At 29.7% G+C, this 19,844-nt stretch overlaps 2 protein-coding genes across 2 annotated transcripts; one reads left to right on the top strand and one right to left on the bottom strand.

Moving 5' to 3' along the window:
* The first annotated feature begins 269 nt into the window (after positions 1-269).
* LOC129884784 (uncharacterized) lies at positions 270-2,021 on the top strand. Its single transcript, XM_055959068.1, has 2 exons — positions 270-513; positions 1,462-2,021. Exons 1-2 carry the CDS (start codon positions 416-418, stop codon positions 1,772-1,774), a joined length of 411 nt encoding a protein of 136 aa, XP_055815043.1. The 5' UTR covers positions 270-415; the 3' UTR covers positions 1,775-2,021.
* Positions 2,022-15,762: 13,741 nt separating this feature from the next.
* Positions 15,763-18,578, bottom strand: LOC129886722 (squamosa promoter-binding-like protein 8). Its single transcript, XM_055961536.1, has 3 exons — positions 17,533-18,578; positions 16,347-16,471; positions 15,763-16,164 (listed from the first exon to the last, which is right to left on the bottom strand). Exons 1-3 carry the CDS (start codon positions 18,174-18,176, stop codon positions 16,010-16,012), a joined length of 924 nt encoding a protein of 307 aa, XP_055817511.1. The 5' UTR covers positions 18,177-18,578; the 3' UTR covers positions 15,763-16,009.
* Positions 18,579-19,844: the final 1,266 nt, after the last annotated feature.

Raw genomic sequence — 19,844 nt, forward strand, 5'->3', positions numbered from 1 at the left:
ATCTCAGAGCGTTTTAAGGTTCACACCTTCTATCCCTGTAACTAAAAACGACTGCAAGCAACCTGTGGTCGTTCTCACATTAATTAATATATATCCAATTACTCAAATAATAAATATATAATTTATATAAATATTGAGTTTCTAAATTCGGCATATTATAAAGCATAACTTATGAAATTTTAAATATATATATAAATTATTGAGTTATGTGGACTTCGAAATTGAAACTGCAGCTCCATTATTATATAATATAAATAAAAAGCCAAGTCTGTCCCTCTATATAAATGAGATATGACGCGCAAACACCGACTCAAGAGTGCTTTTGTTTTGGTGGTTTTAGGCATTTGCTTCTCTCTTTCTCTATCTACATCTTCCTTTTTGCCTTGAATTTAAGAAGAAAAATAAAGAAGAAAAAATGGTAGATCTTCAGAAAGTATGCTCCATGTGCGGCGACGTTGGCTTCCCGGAAAAGCTCTTTCGCTGCTCCAAGTGCCACTACCGCTACCAACACTCGTAAGTAACTGGCGTAATTTTTAGTTTATGGATTCTGAATCATAATTATTTTTTATTTATTGAATTATGGATTAAATTTGAGTCAAATCTATTGAATTCTATCGCGCACACATTCATGTCAATGATGATTTTTTTTTCACAATTGATGATCAATTCACCCATTATCCAATTTATTTATATTTTTTTGAGATGTGTTGTTTTTGTTTTTCTTTAACTACATGAAATAGTAGTTTTCTTGGAAAACTTTAGTCCACAGTTTGAGTTGGTCTTGGGTCAGGCTTTTAATTAGAGTCTTTTTGACTGAATTTTCTGTCTGTATTATTACTCCATCATCTATGACGATCTATTTGAATTTTTTTTTTTTTTACTTTCTTGTTTGTGGCAAACCAAACATGACACTCGTCCACCCACCGCCACCATACACTATCAGAGGGAACAAATATCCCATCAACCAACAATTTCGTACTTAATTATACCTCATCTTCAAGAGATTTAATTTTCATTATTGATGATTATTATTAATTTATGTTAGGTCGTCATATAGTACTCTATATATGTTTCTATGAATCGTTTAGTCATGTCAGAAATTTACATATCACCAGAAAAGATACACAAGTACTTCTAGTACTATTTTTAATGTTTATTTTAATTTTGTATGATATATAATATATGCTACGAGACAAGCTTAAACTGCCTAAAATGAAGACCTTCCTAGAAGTACGTTTAAATTGAGTGATCAAACATTAATTATTATAGTATATCATGATTATTAGGAGTTAAATTAATTGTAGTAGACCATGCATAACTTGAATTGTAATCTTTTCTTTAATGGGTTTAACGCAAACAATGATACTTTATTCGTGACCGATGCAACAAGCAAACAACTGATTCATCTGAAAGCAGTAACAATATCTAAACTCATAAATTTTAAATTTTAAATTCGTACAGGTACTGTAGCAACTACTATAGTGAATTGTCAGAGGGAATAGAGGTGTGTGACTGGTGTCAAAGTGAAGAAAGAAACAGCAGTAGTTCAAGGCGTGGAAGTTCTTCCAGAAAATCATCAGCTGAAGGTATGATGATGAGCAGCAGATCAGAATATCCAGGTGGCGATAAAATCAAACAGCAACACCATGATCATCATAATCACAGGGAAGAATCAACGGCTCATGATCAAAAACCAAAGAATAATCATGGTGGCGCACCCTCTCCTCGTACGTCCACCCGTAGGTACAAGCTTCTTAAGGATGTCATGTGTTGAGAGGAAAAAAAAGACTCATGTCGTCAATTATCGTGTTAATATTATGCCATCTTCCTTTTGGATAATTGTAAGTTTTTTTTCTTTTTTTCTTTTCTCTTTTGACTTGTAGAGTACTACTTTTATGTATGGCCTATGCTACCTACCTACCTAGCTGAATAAGTTCTCAATGTAGCGTTCTCTCTCTATATATATAAATATTATGTACAAATTACTACTAGTAGATGATAATTATGGGTTTTCCATAAAATAGCTACCCTTCAATTTACTTATCTAATTTCTTGACTTTTTATCAAAGGAAGTAGGGCGATGGATAAGACTGATTTTTTATTTTTTTATTTAGAAATTTTAATTTCAAGTCGTGCGTATAAAATTTTGATTAGAATCCAAGAACTACTTTTGAATGAATTATTCAATATGAAGTTAGATTAGTTGAGTTTTAATATAGATACTAAATATTGATGAACTCCCCCCCCCCCCTAAATAATCTAGGTTGTCTATGACTTTTCTAATTTTGCCTAATATCTATATGTATTTATCACTCTGATCGAGACTAGCATGATATAATCGTGTAGAAATTACAATTGCCTCATTTCTGAAAAATCATTGTCATGAAATTTCAAATTACATAAATAAAATTCTCATAATAATATCTTAAAGTTTTACTTGTATTTAATTTTTTTTTTAAAATTTAAAGGAATGAAAAAGGATAGAAAATATGAATCATTACGTAAAACATTTGGGGGTTACAATTTTTTTATATCCCCATCGGTTCGCACAACATGATAAGGTGAAGTCGCTCATGCGAGAAAAACAGCAACTATATATATTCATTAGCTAACTCAAAATTTAGATGATGTGAGTATAAACTTATATTTAATGTTATTTTTATATATCTGTCACACACACATTTGTACAAAGTTTGGAGGAAAAAATAGTGATGATTTTTTTTTTAACCCAAATGCACAAAGACTTTGTGTATCCATCACCGTTATAGAGTAGGGATTAATTACTTTCTTGATATATAATAGGGTTTGTATGGTAGGGGCTGGAGATATTGTCTATATGTGAACTCACAACTTAATAGGTGTATTTGGTGGGGTGGGTGGGTGGGTAGGGGAAAGGGGGTGGGGCTAAAGTTGCACTTGTACACTCTATTATTAATTGAGTCTCTTAAGGAGAATTGAATGCACCTTTGATTCCTTCTTCCATAAGAATTCATAGTACCTAAAGCTGATAACTTTAATTTTTCCAGGTTCATTGAAGGATATATATTACTCTCTCCCCCTTATCTATATTATTTATTGAAAACATTTAGAAAAATTAAATAAAAAATTTAGATCTGTGCAAAAAGGATTTTTTTTTTTGAGTAATATTCCAGTAGAATTGCTTTAATATGGGATTTTAGTAAGAAGATCGGTATGAATTAATTAAAGTGCTATTTTTCTGCTTTAATATGGCATTTTAAGAAGATTGATATGAAATAAAGTGACATTTATCTGCTAGCTAATCAAGATTATCTGCTAATTAAGTATACGTCTCGAATAAGTACATACCTGATAAACGTTATACATTAAATTTCAAATAGCAAAAAGCCGAAAAATATCATATATTATAAATTGGAAAAGAGGGAGTAGCAATTTTTTGTTTGTTCGGGTTGTCTCAAACTACGAACTTTCATTTTGCCCTCAGCAGAAAAATAAAAATATGCCATTAAAAAAATGATATTTAATCTATTTAACCAATATAGTTTTCTAACGAAGAATTAATATCCAACTCGCCATTCTTGTGATATATAGCTTGTTTAAGAAAGGGTCTCTTTTTTAATTTTGCATTTTTTAAAAATTTTAATATATCACATGATATGTTTAAAATTACATATGTCATGACTTCTTTTCTAAATTTGTTGAATTCTATGTGTTTAGTCCAACTAACACAAATAAATTAAAACGGAGCAAATATATGTATATGATAAGATATAGTTTTAGTAGTAGTGCGTGTTCAAGTGTCTATTTTCACTTTTCTTGGCTTGTAAACTATGAAAAAGGAGAAGCCACATGGTGGGCTTTCTTGGCTTCACAAATCACAACTTTTGATTATTACAAGCTTGCAACCAACACGGAATTGCATGCAATATTCTAGGTAGCTCTAGCTCTTCATTGCTTATCATGTACTAGCTAGTACTATATTCTTAAAGCTCGTTTGATAGCAGATTATAGTTAGACGGACATTATCAATATAAAAATATTTGATAGAAAATTTATATATTATTTTATATAAATATTAATTTTGTATGATTTAATTATTTATTTATATTAGTTATTTTATTTTTTATACTGAATTATCCCTTTTAGTTTATTATTTAAGCAAGAAATTAAATAACGTACATGTGTAGCTCTTATATTACAAGTACTATTACTATTAGTCAGCCAAATCATAGTTACTATTATCCATGCAATGTTGTCTGCTAACGTGGTATATATGTGTATCTTCACTTTTTTCAAGTTATGTGCTTTTCGTTTGTTGTTCCTGTTTTTAGGTTTTGCAAGTACGTGTCTTTATGTAAAGTTTACTCGACCACTTTTTTTTGTTTATTTGGAAACTTTATACTATATAATATGCCAAGTGTTTGAATAGCTTATTCAATGTTACACTAATAAGCACGTCGATGTTGACGCGCCGGTGTCATTATACACATTTTCAACTTATGAGAATAGTGTCGAGTCTGAGAATTTTTCAAAAATAACATATCTACTTTCACGAAATAGGCTCATCCTCCATCTTCTTCTTCTTCCCGAATTCGCTCTTCCTTGCACATATATATTCTTTTTATTTTGGGGGGGTTATCTAGTTTTTAAGGGTCAAATTTGGTTGAGTTTTTATTTAGATCCTATGAAATTTTCTAGAGGTTGAAATTAATTTCAACATGCTTCAATGGTGGATGAAAATTTGAAGGAGAAGAAATGTAAGGAAGATTGTGAAAACGTGAAAGCCTATATAACTTAAAAAATTAAAACTAAAATTTAATATGCCAGTGTGACGGATTTACGTCTTTACGAGATATACCGATGTCAAGTATAAGTGTATATCTAGTCATTAATAAAAGTTAACATGTCTACCTGATCGTTGTAGATAATTTAAAAGTCATTTATGTATATCGCTAGGGGTTTTCACTGTTTGAGTAAAATTGATCCAAATCAAAAAATCAAATTAAATCGATTTTTTGTTTGATTTGATTTTATATTTTAAAAAATCGATAATATTTGATTTGATTTTGATTGTGTAAAAAATAGAAAAAATAACCGAATCGAACAGACAAACTATATACATATTTTTTTATAATTATATAAACATAATATATAATTTACTTCCGATTGTAAAATTAAACTTTTACTTCCGATTTTAGGTTGTTATGACATCAGTCAACATTCTGGAGTCTTATAATTCTGACACTCGGAATTCAGTAGCCAAAATGTCAACTTTGAATTTATTGATATTCTTAAGGGTCGTTTGGTATAATAGTAGGATATGTCATGGGTGCGGACGTGGTTATTTTATAAAATGGATAAGTTGCAAAAATCTCACTGATTTAGGAGCTGATTATTTAGATGCATATTAGTTTGTAATATTATGTATTTTAGCAAATTTTGGTGCATCCAGATATGTTCATGTATCTCGTAATACATGGGATCAAAATTAAGTATAATGAGTTTTAAATACATTATATTTAAATGAATTCGCATATCTTTAGGATCATAGACAAATCTCGGCTCACGTATCTTATATTTCAAATACATGTAATCACACAAGAGACATCGAGGTATATGTATTTAGTGTGTATCAAATATGATTCACATGTATCTGAGATATATAAGTCATTCTCGCTGGCCTCTCTTTCTATTTCAGTATATCTGGTAACAAGAAATAACTATCTAGATGTATCGGATTTTCAAATCTAGTATGATATTATTAATTAGTAATATAAAATGTAACTATTTTGAATTATAGAAAAAATTGGTAAATAAGATAAAAATGTGTATGTAATAAGGTAGTTTCTTCTACTTTGTATATGAAATAATTAATTTTCTTATTTTAGTATAAAAATTTATTCAAAATTAGTATTTAAATAAATATAAAAGTAATTTAATTTTAAAATTATTATTGTTATCCCATATGCAAGAGGGCTGTTTAACTAATAAAAGCAGATTCTACGGCATCGTCATTGTTGTGGCTTGAGGGCGACGATGATAGCGACCCATGGAGTACTTTTTTTATTATAAGCTTTTTGATTCAATAATTGTATCAGAAAATCTTTTCTAGTATTGGAGAAAATTGCGGCGACGCAATAATCGATGATAACCATGTATGCTTCCTTTATTAAAATTGGTGGATCTGTGGAGAAGAGAAAATGAATAGGAGAAAATGACTTTATTTTTATGTTAAATATAATTTAAAGAAAAGATTATATTTGTATTATCGAACAAATATAAATAATTAGGACATTTTTTTTGTTTTATATTAATTAAAATTTTAAAGTAATGCACATTTATTAAAAAAAGTATTCAAAGACAAAATTTAAATCATATATTTTTTTTTATTTAATCAATTTTATAAAGATAATTAAATGTGAAATTATAAATACAAATAATTTCTTAGTGGAGTATAACTTTGTAACTAGTTTAGTTTAGCTCCTAGAAAATTGCAAAACTTCATTAATACAAAAAGTAAATATGAAAAAAAATTCAAATATTTCTCTTGATCCGGCCATATTCAGTTAATATGGAATAGAGCGATTACTTTTTATGGATACTAAATATGGGAAGTGGATATTTTATCCACTTTTTATTACTTTATTTTGACCCGCCCGTCTTCTATCTGACCCGTTCATTTGTCACTGGCTTTCTTGGTCCCTCAATTGGGCTAGTGATATTAAGGGACTAGGATAGGCCTTCTATTGCTACTCCATAAACCTTTTGAGGGTCAATATTTCAATGTTGAATTGGACATATATTTCCTTTTTTTCTAAAACATAAAATAGAATGTTGAGTTTTTTCTTAAAATAGTCATAAGTAAAAAAAATTAATTTTCAAATTATAACATCATAGTTGTACGTATACACGTACACTCCCTCCATCTCAAAATAATTGAATTGTTAAAGGTATTTCATACCTTTAATAAAAGAATATTAAGTTATTAATTCGACACGGCTTTCCATTTTTATCCTTATTAATTATTGTCAAATTATTCTTTAAAATGATAATACATTAATTAAAAAATTTTTAAACTCATCACACAAAAAATCCAAATAAAGACTAAAAATAAAAAAATACTCTAAAATTATTCTCAAAAATTGAACAACTAAATTAATTTGAAATATAAAAAATATTTCACCAATTCAGTTATTTTAAAATGAAGAGAGTAACTAATTTGTGTTCCCTAAATATTTTTTCCTTTCAAAAATGAGTGTTGGAAAATGGAGGATAGGGAGGTGGCTAGCAAGTGAGGTAACATGGGCTTGTATATTCAAATTTCATACCATCATCATATAATCTTGGGGTTTTAACTCAAGATATCCATAAAAAATAAAGTAATTATCCAAATTTGCCATCTACAATAAAATCTCGATAAAATAATATTCGATAAAGTAATAATCTCGCTAAATGAATATTTTTCACCGATCCAGACTTGGGTCAGTTATATTAAAGTAATATTCTCGTTTAAGCATCAGATAATAATTAAAAATAAAGTACTAAAGGCCCAAAAAAATATAAAGTAATAATTACTAGAATACATCAAAAATTTATATATATTTAATCAATCAATAATACTAGAGTAATAACTATTTATTTTTAAAAGATGATTCTATAGTTGATTGTTTTTTCTTCCCACCAAAGCCAAAATTAATCTTATCCTTAACTTTTTGAAGAGCGAACACAATTTTTGAAATATTTTGTTCATATTGTACCAAATAGTTTGACAATGTAGTCATTACTTGAAATGCCTCATTTGACGATACATGTGAGACAATGCTACTATTATCTTGTTCAGGATCATTCTCATCATCATTAATCAGTACAGATTGAATAATCTCTTCCTTTGTAGCTAATTTCATCATCATTTTTAAACATCTAGCTTTTTCTTTTTATAGTTAACATAAAATCTCTTCATATTTTATATACATGAATACAATTAGAAATATTAAACTTCACTAAATTCGTTTAGCTTTCCTAAATTTAAATAATAAATATGCAAAGACTATACTTTTTAGTTTCCTAAATTTAAACTTTTGAAATTCTTAATTCAATTTTTTTTCTTAAGGCACATGCTATAAAATACTGTCTAAAATAATAAATATTTATTTATCAATTAATAAATATTTTATGCATTTAACGATAAACTAATAATCTCGATAAATGAATATTTTTTCCAGTTTCAAACATATGCATTTATAGAAGTTTTACTGTATAAAATAATTGCCTGAATTACCCATCATGTCCTAAATTATCAGGCTTGTTCATACCTCCCTTTTTCGCGCATGACATCAACATAAATCAGGGTGACCATAATCATGAACCAATCATTTATGATATCCCGTAAGTATAATAGATATCATACATGATTAGAAGTCTTTTTTGAAGAAATATAAAATACTATTAATACTAAAGTCACTAGCATATTTATTAAAATCTATTTTTAAAAAAAAAAAATCTTTTGTAATACTTTTTTAAATATATTTTTGCAAACAAAAATACAAAAATGAAATTTTATATCTAAAATATGACCTTTTTTTTGTTGCAAAACTTAACTTGTTAAAAATGATTTGAAGATTAAAGTATCAAAATTAAGCTTATTTATATTTTGTTATATTTTTTTATATGATTTTTTCTTCTGAATGAACAAACTAGTATACCTTGTTAATACATTATACTTAGGTGGGTATCATGGATGATAGAAAAAGTGTCTTTTTAAAGGAATGAATCAATCTTCATGATACGATGTCACTATATAATATACACTATGTTAGTATTATAGATGTCTCAATTCACTATGCTAGCTGACATCGTTGTAATGTCACCATCGAAAAGATGTATATTTTTAGGACCAGGATGGCCGAAAATCAAAATCAAAATGTGCCAGGGGTTGATTTTGAATAAAACGATATTTTGATTTTTTATTTTTTTCGGCACGACTCCCCCTCTCCCCGTTCTACCGTCCAAACAGACTGGGTGAACATCAAAGTAAATGAGGAAAATCGAAATTAATCAAAATCTAGTATAGGTATCATATATCAAGTAAAAAATGAAGAAGAAGAAAACAAGAAAGTAAATGAGAATTAATTGATTATGTAAAGTTTTTACAAATCCAAATTGGTATTAAAGACCTGATTGTCAAATAAAAGTCCAACCTCATTTAGTAGAAAGAAAAAATAAATAGAATGAGTGTAAAATAATATATTTTGAAACAATAATTCTGTAGTTATGTATATACATTAGCCTATTCTACCTCCCAGACATACAAAAGGAGGAAATTTTAATTACTAGTGCCCATTTTACAGAAAAAGGTACATGTGTTTATACCTGATATACATTGGAATATACACCTGTCATGACAATTATTTGCAAAAATTTGAAGCACATGATGAAAGGGCTCAATTGACCCATTTTCTACTAAAAATAAGTATTAATCACCACTATATAGAAAGCAATTCTCTAGTTTAACTTATAATTTTAAAATAGTAGAAAAAAATGGAATTTTACTTGTCATGGATAATTTTAATAGCAGAATTCTAGTTACTAAGTGACTTTTTCATTTATTTGTGTTTTGATGAAAATAATTATTTTATATATGTGCTGATGGCTGATGATTGATAAAAGACACCTTATAAAATTAGTCCAGATATATACTAGTTGTCCCGTTATCTCAATTCTAAAACAGTTCAAGTCTTGTCACTAATTCTGTTGGGTTATCTACACTCTTTTCTAAGTTGTTAATTAACATCTTTTTTACTTAATTAATAGTTAAATTTCAAGTAGATGTATCGAAAAATTAATGCTCCAGATAAAAATCAAACTCTTTAGAACAACATAGATGTTTCGCTGACAAAAGCTCAAAGAATTAATAGAAATTAATATCTATAGACATTTTTTTTAACTTATCACGAATTATTAATTGCACATCTTGGTAGTCTCTCCTCTAATCCCCCACCTTGAGACGTTAATATGATAAAAAATGTGAGATTCTGTCTTTCTTCATTCAAGTAAAAAAAAAAAAAAAACCTCGTAGTTCGAAAGAAAGAAAATTATTAGTAGTCATATCCCGATCCTCTTTGATATACACTCAATTTATAATCTTGTCATTCCTTGGAGCTTACGATGAAGTCACCGATCCTTATTTAGAATCTTTGAAATATACTCAACAACCTAAACGAATTAATCGTATCTAAGATCTACCCCTAGAACACATTATATCTATTGAGAAGACCGTACCCAAATGACCCACACCTTCCTTCCCATTGAATAATTGCAAAACATTACCAAATTCGACCCATTCTATCTCTATCCCAAGCGATATACATTCTTTTGTAGGTCAGGTCTCTAGCAGAAGTAACACAGTCCATAATCTAACCAAGTAAGCATCGATATCACTGTAGTAGTCATATCCTAACCCTCTTTGATATACACTCAATCTATGAAACTGCAGTAGAGATTCTGACCACAATCCTTTCACAAAGTGGCGAAATTCGCTCTTATAGACAAAAGCAAAGTTGTGTAGCATATTTAGATAAGGCACGAAATCTGGTCTCACAGGCTATAGCAAATATCTTTCCTTGCTCTATATTTTGGAACTCATCTCCCCTCTTGTCCCTCCAGGTCCGGGGGATATACTTCTCTACGAAGAAGTCAGAAGACGTTGTCTAGCTGCTTGATCTCTGCCCCTAGTGGGATTTCTCCTGCGACCTCTACCACGATCTCTCGTTACTAACCCCCTCTAGCTACAACCCTAATGGCTGGCTCAGGCGATGCTATTGCTTTAGTTTTGAACATTTGCGAAAATAGAGTGAAGAAGTTCAGATACCAATTTTTATCACCTAGAGACCAATTGGATTCAAGTAATAGCACGAAAGAAAGAAGGAAGGGAGTTTTCCTAAAGTCTCGTAGCCTCTCGAAGAAAAGTAAAGGCGTCCCCGTACCGTTCCGCAAGACTCTACTGGACCTGTCCTTATGTGATGAGATCACCGAACCTAAAGCTCTGATACCAAGTTTGTCACGACCCAAAATAGGCCATGAGTGACACCCACACTTAACCTCCTAGGTGGAAGAACCAACGATATAAACCCCAACTAATAAATATGACAATAATGCGGAAGCTCAAATAAATACGTTTTTCCCAAAATCTGAAAGTCATCACATGAAGGACATCTAAATTCTAAAACTAAGTCTGAAAATATCAACACCAGAATAAACAATTAACATAGTGTGTCCAAAAACTAAGGACACCATGCCATGACAAGAGATTCCATCGCCAACTAGAAGGATAACTAACCCTGCAATCCGATGAACTGGAGACTGACTAGATGTTGAGGTCGAGTGAAAGTCGGTGGAACACTCGTAGGGGTCAGTACTTGATAATATGTACTGAGTAGGTATCATCGGCCAACTCAAAATAAGAATTAATATGCAATAAGCAATAGCGGGAAATCGACCGTAACACTTAACAGGTGGCAACCAACAAGATCAAGATCAAGTGACAACACAATGAACAATTTCATAACCAATCAACAATATCAAGATCACACAGGAGGACTCATGCCTCCACATCATACTCTTTTGGAAAATGATTTATTGGAGATTGGATAGCATTAAATCATTTAAAGTTATTTTCCCTTAATATTATCATGCCGGAACGTGACACCTGATCCAAATATATCATGTCGGAATATGACATCCGATTCAGATATATCATGTCGGAACGTGGTACTCGATCCAAATATATTATGTCGGCTCGTGACACCCGATCATTCTTTATTATTACATTCCACTTCATTAATAATATTTCATCAATCCTTCTTTATTCAATGCACCATTTTTGATAGGGGAAGTTCAAGATTATGGATTTCATGACCTCGGAATTTCAGACCAATCACAACAACATATCAACCATCCAAATCACAACAATTAAATGCGTAATAAACTTCACACATTATTCAATGAATACCAATAACTATTAATAGTCTATCTATGATATATAGAATAAAAATCATAACCTACTTCAACCGAAGAATCGAAGTAAAGTAAGTTAATCCACCAATGTCTTTCCTTTCTTCAATGCTTCAGACCAATTTCAATCTATCAAATATATAATATTTATAAGTAAACTAATCCGTAAACACTAATATTATATATATGTTTAACCTAGATCCACTAACTCACCCAATTCTATAAACATGTTCCTAATCTTGATGCCACTTAACATGTAAACTCCCATATTTTCTGAATTTCAAAACTATGGTTAAACCTTAACTAAATTAAATAATCACTTTAAACTTTAGCCTTTCATAACATTTTTGAACAATCAAAATCTGTTCAAATACATAATCTTCATAAGAATACGAATCCAATGACACCCATATAGCTATAATTATTTTGGAATAAAAAATTGGGTCAAAAAGTCATCCCGAGTCATTGAAGTCAAATCTGAAATTTTCTTTCCGATTATATTCACTCATGATAAAATAAACTCACTTGTCAAATTTCAGCTAAAACGGATCGTTATTCGACCCCAAAATCAAGATTTTATGTGAAGAACCCTAGGGTCACATTTTCTTATTTCAGCGTTATTTCTCCAACAATATACCCTAAAAATATATTCATAATCATATAAAAATTTAATGGAAAGAATTATAATAATTACCTTGACGCTTTGAATGAAAATCCCTATTTTTCTCTTATCCTCTATTTTTCTTTTCTCCTTTCTTTTCTTTCTTTCTCCGTATTTTTTTTCCTTCTACTTTCTTCATTCTTTCTCGTTGGCGCCGCAGGTGAGCTCTTCTCTCTCTCTCTCTCTCTTTTTTTTCCTTCTCTACTATATCAAAATTAATAAATTCTATCATTTTCCTTTAATAATTGGTATATAATATTAATTAAATTAACACTTTAACCCACTAATTAAATAAGTTATCTAAATTTTCTCCTCAATTAAATAACCGTAATTATCGAAAAATCTAAAATACCAATTAAAAATTTACGGAATGAATCTTTTATGAACTAAAAATTTCTAATACTCAAAACGACCTAATGGATCGTTACATTTATTTTAACAATAAATTATATTAACAGAAATGGCGATGGCAATGTGGTCCGATGATGGCAAGCACTTTAGTATGGTAGGAAAAGAAGAAGTTGATTCATGAATCTTTTCTTTTGCATTTGTAAACAATAAAAATAAATAAAATAACAAAGAATCAAAAAAAAAAAAGAGATACAAAGAAATGAAGAAGATGACCACCTAGGGGTTGGGTTGCTTTTTTTTTTTTTAATTAAGAAATTATTATTTTTAATAATAAATAAAAATTTAGTTACATAGTGCCAAGTGTCAATAAAAGAAAAAAATAGGTTAGCTTTTCCAAAAAAAAGAGTTTTTTCGCCACGTGTCTTCGTTTAATTCACCTCTTTGACACGATGAGTGCATTACACATACTTTAAATATTTGAGTGATTGTAAAAAAGTGTAAAAATGACACATTGACTTGAGGTGTCTAAAATGAACAAAACCTAGTTGAGGTGTCTAAGTGAAAGTTGGTGCCAACTTTAAAGGGTCATTGAAAACAAATATGGTTCTCTTACTAACCATATCATACCATACCACAAAAAATCATCATCCAAACAAGCTATGGGGTCTGGGGGGAGACTATCAAATATTCATGTAAAAGAAATATAATTAGGACTACTAGTAATTTGGGTCAATTTTAAGGGTATCCTAACTAATTAATACTTTTCATACACAATAATTGGTCCAATTAATTATAGTATACTATATTTCCTCTATTTCATATTAATTGAATTTTTAAGGGATTTTAAATTATTCAAAATAATTAAATTGTTCAAAATTCAAGATGGATGTTTGAAACTTTTTCCATATTTGCTCTTTCATTTATTGAAGTTTTATATTTTCTAGGAGATAAATTACAGTATTTAAAGAGTTATATTTATGATTTTATAAATGATAATAATGAAAAATATAATTCAAATTATGTCCTTAAATATTTTTTTAATATATATATATTGACTTACAAATTTAATTAATATAAAATAGATAGTATCTTCTGATTAATGTCTCCTTTCACCAAAAAATCGCAGGCAGTTATTCACCCACCTCCACGTCTCAATAAACACACCCAAATATCAAAAGGGAAATTGAAGGCCATGTAAGTAGAGATTTATTTATTTATTTCAGTGGAATTTGATCATTAAAAATCTCTATAGTGGACCCTCAGCCCCATAAAAAAACCTTTTCAAAATTAGCATCCATGCAATCGAAAATGTTTGGTAAATTGATTTTTTTTACTAGAAAGTGTTAGATTATAATTTAATTTTTTATTAACTTTGTAAATATATAGATGAAAATTTTATTTTACTTATAAAATTAAAAATATATAACTGAACATTAGATCAGAATCTAACATTATCCGCATAGTAAACGGGACTAATTTGCTTCTACTGTACTTTCCATGAAAAAAATATATAAAAACATTTTAAAAAAAAAGGGGTACACCTGCCTGAACTTACCTGGCATTATGTACGGCCCTTATAACAAAAACTTAATTATGTTATACACAATCATAGATTAATTAAAAATTATTTATATAATCAAGTTAACTAAACTAAATTTCAGGTTACTTTATTTAATATTACTAATAATATATTAGAGTATCGATTACAAGTAACTCAAATTAAAATAAATGTAGTAAATAACAAGCTATACATATTAAATAACGCAGATTATATTGGTATAAAAAACATTTGTTGAAGTGTTAGGTAACTTAAATCCTATAACTATAACAAAATTAGAAACTACTTGTTTTGTTTGTTTATAATTTATTTTACCCATAATATTCAACTACGTACTACAAATTGGGATCAGATTAGGCCAAAATGCAAATTAAAGCGTGAGGAGAAATATGAAAAAATCAGCAACACTTTCATAATTCAAGATTATTCAGTGTCTATGTACATGCATGCATATGACCATAAAGTAAAGTTTCTTTCTTTATACGAGTAACTACTTCTCCAGTTGGGGAAACCCCGCATCCAGCATAGGTATTGAGAGAATAGGTATCGACAGGAGAACCAAGTGGCAGACACGCTAGTTAATAAGGAGTCTAAATTATCAGCAAACTCTTTTATGTATTGGGCAGTTTCACATTTGTTTGTATCGAAAAAGTTAAATGCAGATAAGGAGGGAACTCTTTTTGTTAGGCTACTTAAGCCATTTAGTATGTTAAAACAATGTAATATAATTACCCCCTACCCGTATACTTAATAGCGGTTTCACCGCGCTGCCATAAAATGATGCAAGTTCTATTAATATATTATCATGTTTTATCAAAAAAAAAAAAAAACTTTCAATTTGTTTATCTGATTTATTTGACTTGACACAGAGTTTAAAATTGTAAAGAAGATTTATGAATCTTTTAATCCTAAATTAAAGATATATTGAATGTACCAAAATGTCCTTAAATTTTGTGGTCTTAACAATCAGTGGGGAGCTAGGTAGGATTTTCACTGAGGGGTTCAAACACTGAAAAAATAGACACACGAACTAGTTCAAGTAGTTCGACATCTACTATATATATATAAAAAAAATATTTTAACCATGTATAAATAGTATAATTTTTCGTCGAAGGGGGTTTGGATGAAACCCCTGATTATAGGGTGACTTCGCCCCTGTTAACCATGCTACGTGAAAAAATGAAATTAAAGAGTTGACAAAAAAATATTTTTAAAAAACATAAAAATAAGACAAATAAATTGAAACAGAGGGTATAACACACTAGCTAGAAAGGGTTAACATAAACCTAATCCTCCATTACATCATTAATCAATATAATTTCATATCTAAATTAACTTCCCTCTGTAATTAATTAGTAGTACTATCATATACTAGATTGTTGTGGCCATTAAAGCAAGCTTGAAATTAAATTATCATAATTAATTAATTATTGAAAATAAAAATATTTTAGTCACCCATTGGAGAAGAAGTTTGGTGAGGAATTAGTTGTTATTGCAGCTTGCTGGCCATGGTATGTTCTTTGCCTAAAAGAATCCATTGAAATTCTTGGTGGTGATATAGCCACTGTCACTGTTGATGAAGGTGCTCCTGATTCACCTGGAGACTCTACACCAACAAAATATAAATTAATTTTTTTTTTTTAAAAAAACCATATGTCTAAAACCACCTGATTAATGGATTTTGTTACATTTTGACATATCGATAATTTAAAATCACAAAATTCAATCATTTTTTTTAAAAAAAAATCGTGTGGTCAAACAAATTGATACAAAGGGTAATAGAGTTACTTGAAGGTTGAGGCTGCTGCTTGTTATTTTCTTGTTGCATATTCTTCCTTCTTCTCCGGTTGTGATCTGCCAACCGTTTCCGGCAACTTCTTTTCCCGTTATCAAATTCCGACAGAACATGGAACCTGCTAAATTTTATAAGAATAAAAACGAGCTAATTACTTAGCTTGGAAGGCATCCAAGTTATAAAAATAATTCATGTCATTTTTTACCTTTTTTATAATTAAAAAGTCACAAATCTCCACGTAACTCTGTCCACCAAAATTGAAATATTTGGGAAGAATCACTTAACATTTTTTTGTCTCGATTAAAGTTAGAACACGATACGTTATGAGTTATGGTTTGATTCTGGTGGCGTTGCTTCTCCAAGTCATTTGTGTTATTTTCTAGTAGAAGTTTTTATGTGATAATGGATAGCACATGAGTGATTTTCTTGTTAAGAAAAAAGAACAATGGTTTAATTTACTGAATATTTTTTATAACTTAGTATTACCACACGTAATTTAACTCTTTTAAAAGAAGGAAATATATATACTGCTAAATTACTTTTTTTTTTCCTGTATTGTTTAAAAGCCGATACTCCCGTATGATTCTTTTTAATGATTAAGCCAAAATAGAAAAAACAAAAACTCTGTGTTTACTATAAGCAGCAAAAGAAAACCAGTACGTAACACACCAAAACGGGGAATAGCAGACTCATTGGGGGACATAAATTTACGGACACAAATGCCCTCGGGATCAACGTACGACTTCTCTACTCCCCAATCATTAGCTCCTCAACACATTCAAGGGCCTTCCTGTCATTCTAATTTTCCCATCTCATTTGCACCTCACCTTTTGTATCAAACGCACATTTATCATTAAGTGTATGCTAATTAATGTAGTTTGTAATATACATTTTACCGCGTTTCTTTTATACGAAATACAACGAATTAAACATATGCTTGAGCGAGTTCAAAACTAGCATTTTCAAACACTTTTTAGTTTAGGAAATGTATAATCGTATTATTGTCAAGAGGTTCACTTGAACTTCTATTTCAAAAGATAATGTTGTTAAGGTGAATTTATATAAATATAGTATATACTATAAACTACTTTGAAATTTATAATTATTTGAGATCAAATTAATTAACCTAATTTGGTGAATAAACACCCGTAATTAAGAATTAAGTACTATTAACATAACCTGCTGCATTGTTGGCAGAACCGCTGAGTCAAACCGGCGGCGATGACGGTGGAGGCTTTGGAGTGAAACTCACACACTTTGTGCCGTCGGTGGTAGTGCTTTGCATGAGTGAGATCGGCATTGCATCCCTCAGCTTGACACTTGGGCGAGTTGACTGAACCGGCTTCAACCGTTCGAGTCCGCCGGTAAAGCCGGTTCACAAAATCATCTTCTGATGACGAAGCAAAATATGTTCGCCCGCCCAAATTCAACCCAATCCTACTACTGGTACTTGAAAAATCATGAATTCCGCCTCCAAATTGCGGTTCACTCTTCGGCACTACCATAAATCCACCGGCCGAACCAGTTGGTTGTAGAGAAAGCATGGATGTTTCGTGTGTTTGCGTGTACGAAACGCCATAAGCGCGTGGATCGTATATGGAGCTGATTAAATTAGTGTTATTTGGAGTTGCTTGAAATTGGGGAAATTGCGGATTTTGGATTTGTTGTTGTTCATGGTATTGGTGATGGTGTTGGTAATTTGTTATATGTGAAAAATAGACTTGAGGCTCCAAAAATTGATTGTTATTTTGGTCATTTTCCTGGTTAGTTTGATCGCCGGGAAACATGAAAGTAGATTGATTTTCCCATTCATAGTGCAACATTTTTCTTAATTTTTTTCACTTGGATTATTCAATAACCTGTGTATAAATAGAGTGGGAAAAGGAAAAGGATTGTGGAATTTTTGAAAATGAAAGGATAAAAGTTTGGAGTTGGGATTTGGGAGGAATGGGAGAGTAAATCTGTCAGCTTTAAGTAGAAGAAGATTTTGTGTAGTGGAAAAAGCTGCAGCTAAAGACTTTACTGTTCCGCATTCAGTGAAGAGTTTTTAATAAGTGTGGACTATATGTATGTATAGCCATTAAAAAAAGCATTATTTTCCCCAACTTTTTGAGTTCAATAATAAAAAAGAGTAGTTTCTGTGTGAAGTTTTATAATGCCTTTTAAGAAACATGTCGGGCTATGAGGAACTTGTTGTTTTTCTTTCTGAATGAATATATATAAGTATTTTTAACTTATGACAAAGTTTGAGAAAGCGAAAAGGTGTTTGTTGGGATATTGGCTAAAGATTCAACACAATGTCACTTGGAGATTGAATTAATTTTGAACCATACTATGAAATTAATGTTAGGTAAATTGAACAATATATAATAGTATAATTTTTTGTTAAAGAAATTTAAATAACTTCCACTGTGTATGGGGTGGGGGTAGTGATGGATGGGTTGGGATTATAAGAAGTAAGGCAAAACACTTGGAGGAGAGAGAAATTAGATGAAAAGAGAGACATTCATCACAACTCAAATAAATTAAACTCACGTAGGGAAAGATACAGTAATTAAATAGAAGCCATTCAGCAACCCTTGGCCATTAATTACAACTCAGATAAAATATCCTTTCGTTTCATATTACTTGCTCATTATAACAAAAAATATTTATTTCAAATTATCTATTAATTTATAAAATTAAAATAAAATTAATTTAATTTAATTTTTCAGATTAATTCTTGTTAAAATATAAATATTAGAAAATTCCAAATAAGATAATATTAAAATGATTTAAATTATAAATTAATAAAAATACTCTTCTTATTTAAGATTATTTGAAATATATATATAAAAAAAAATGAATAAATAATATGAGACGAATGAAGCGGTACCTATAAAATGACATAGGGAAATAATGGCGTCTTTGTTTCTCCTTAGGCTACAATAATTGTCTTCTCTATCTCACTCTATTTTTCCTTTTCTTTTTATTTTTTAAATAGTGTTTGAAGTTTGCATTCAAAATTTGATTAAATTTGAATTGTGCACTATAAAATCTATTAAAAAATGACGTTTTCAACAAAAATTTCTTTATATCTAAGGTTCAAACTCAAGATCTTTAATTAAAAGTAAAATAGTTCCACCACTGCACTACGATCTGATTTCTCTATCTCACTCTGTTTGTATATGATTATCTATGTTGGTTTTGTTGGGATATATATTATTAACCATGGAATATATACTATTAATCATGAGTTTGGATATAATATTTATTATAGAACAATTGTTTATCAATTTTAATAAAAGTTTTAATAGATCATATATTCGTTTATGTGTCCATTTACTTATATAGTAGATGATTTAGTGTAAAGAGTTTTAGCTTATACACAGATGATTAAATTAGCGGTTCTCATAAGTATAAAGTATTTTTGTTCACAATCTAAGATGGAAATTAGACAAGTCATCGGTATGATTGTAGCAAAAGATTATATATAATTTATCTTGATTATG

This window comes from Solanum dulcamara, chromosome 4 (genome assembly GCF_947179165.1).
Source record: "Solanum dulcamara chromosome 4, daSolDulc1.2, whole genome shotgun sequence".
Taxonomy (NCBI): domain Eukaryota; kingdom Viridiplantae; phylum Streptophyta; class Magnoliopsida; order Solanales; family Solanaceae; genus Solanum; species Solanum dulcamara.

Bases quoted from the DNA above. Each gene is read 5' to 3' on its own strand.
- LOC129884784 (XM_055959068.1), top strand. From the start codon at position 416: ATGGTAGATCTTCAGAAAGTATGCTCCATGTGCGGCGACGTTGGCTTC. The intron at 514-1,461 runs GTAAGTAACTGG...AAATTCGTACAG, and splicing joins CACTACCGCTACCAACACTC to GTACTGTAGCAACTACTATA.
- LOC129886722 (XM_055961536.1), bottom strand. From the start codon at position 18,176: ATGTTGCACTATGAATGGGAAAATCAATCTACTTTCATGTTTCCCGGC. The intron at 16,472-17,532 runs GTTATGTTAATA...AAAATTTAGCAG, and splicing joins TTCTGCCAACAATGCAGCAG to GTTCCATGTTCTGTCGGAAT. The intron at 16,165-16,346 runs GTAACTCTATTA...TTGTTGGTGTAG, and splicing joins GCAGCAGCCTCAACCTTCAA to AGTCTCCAGGTGAATCAGGA.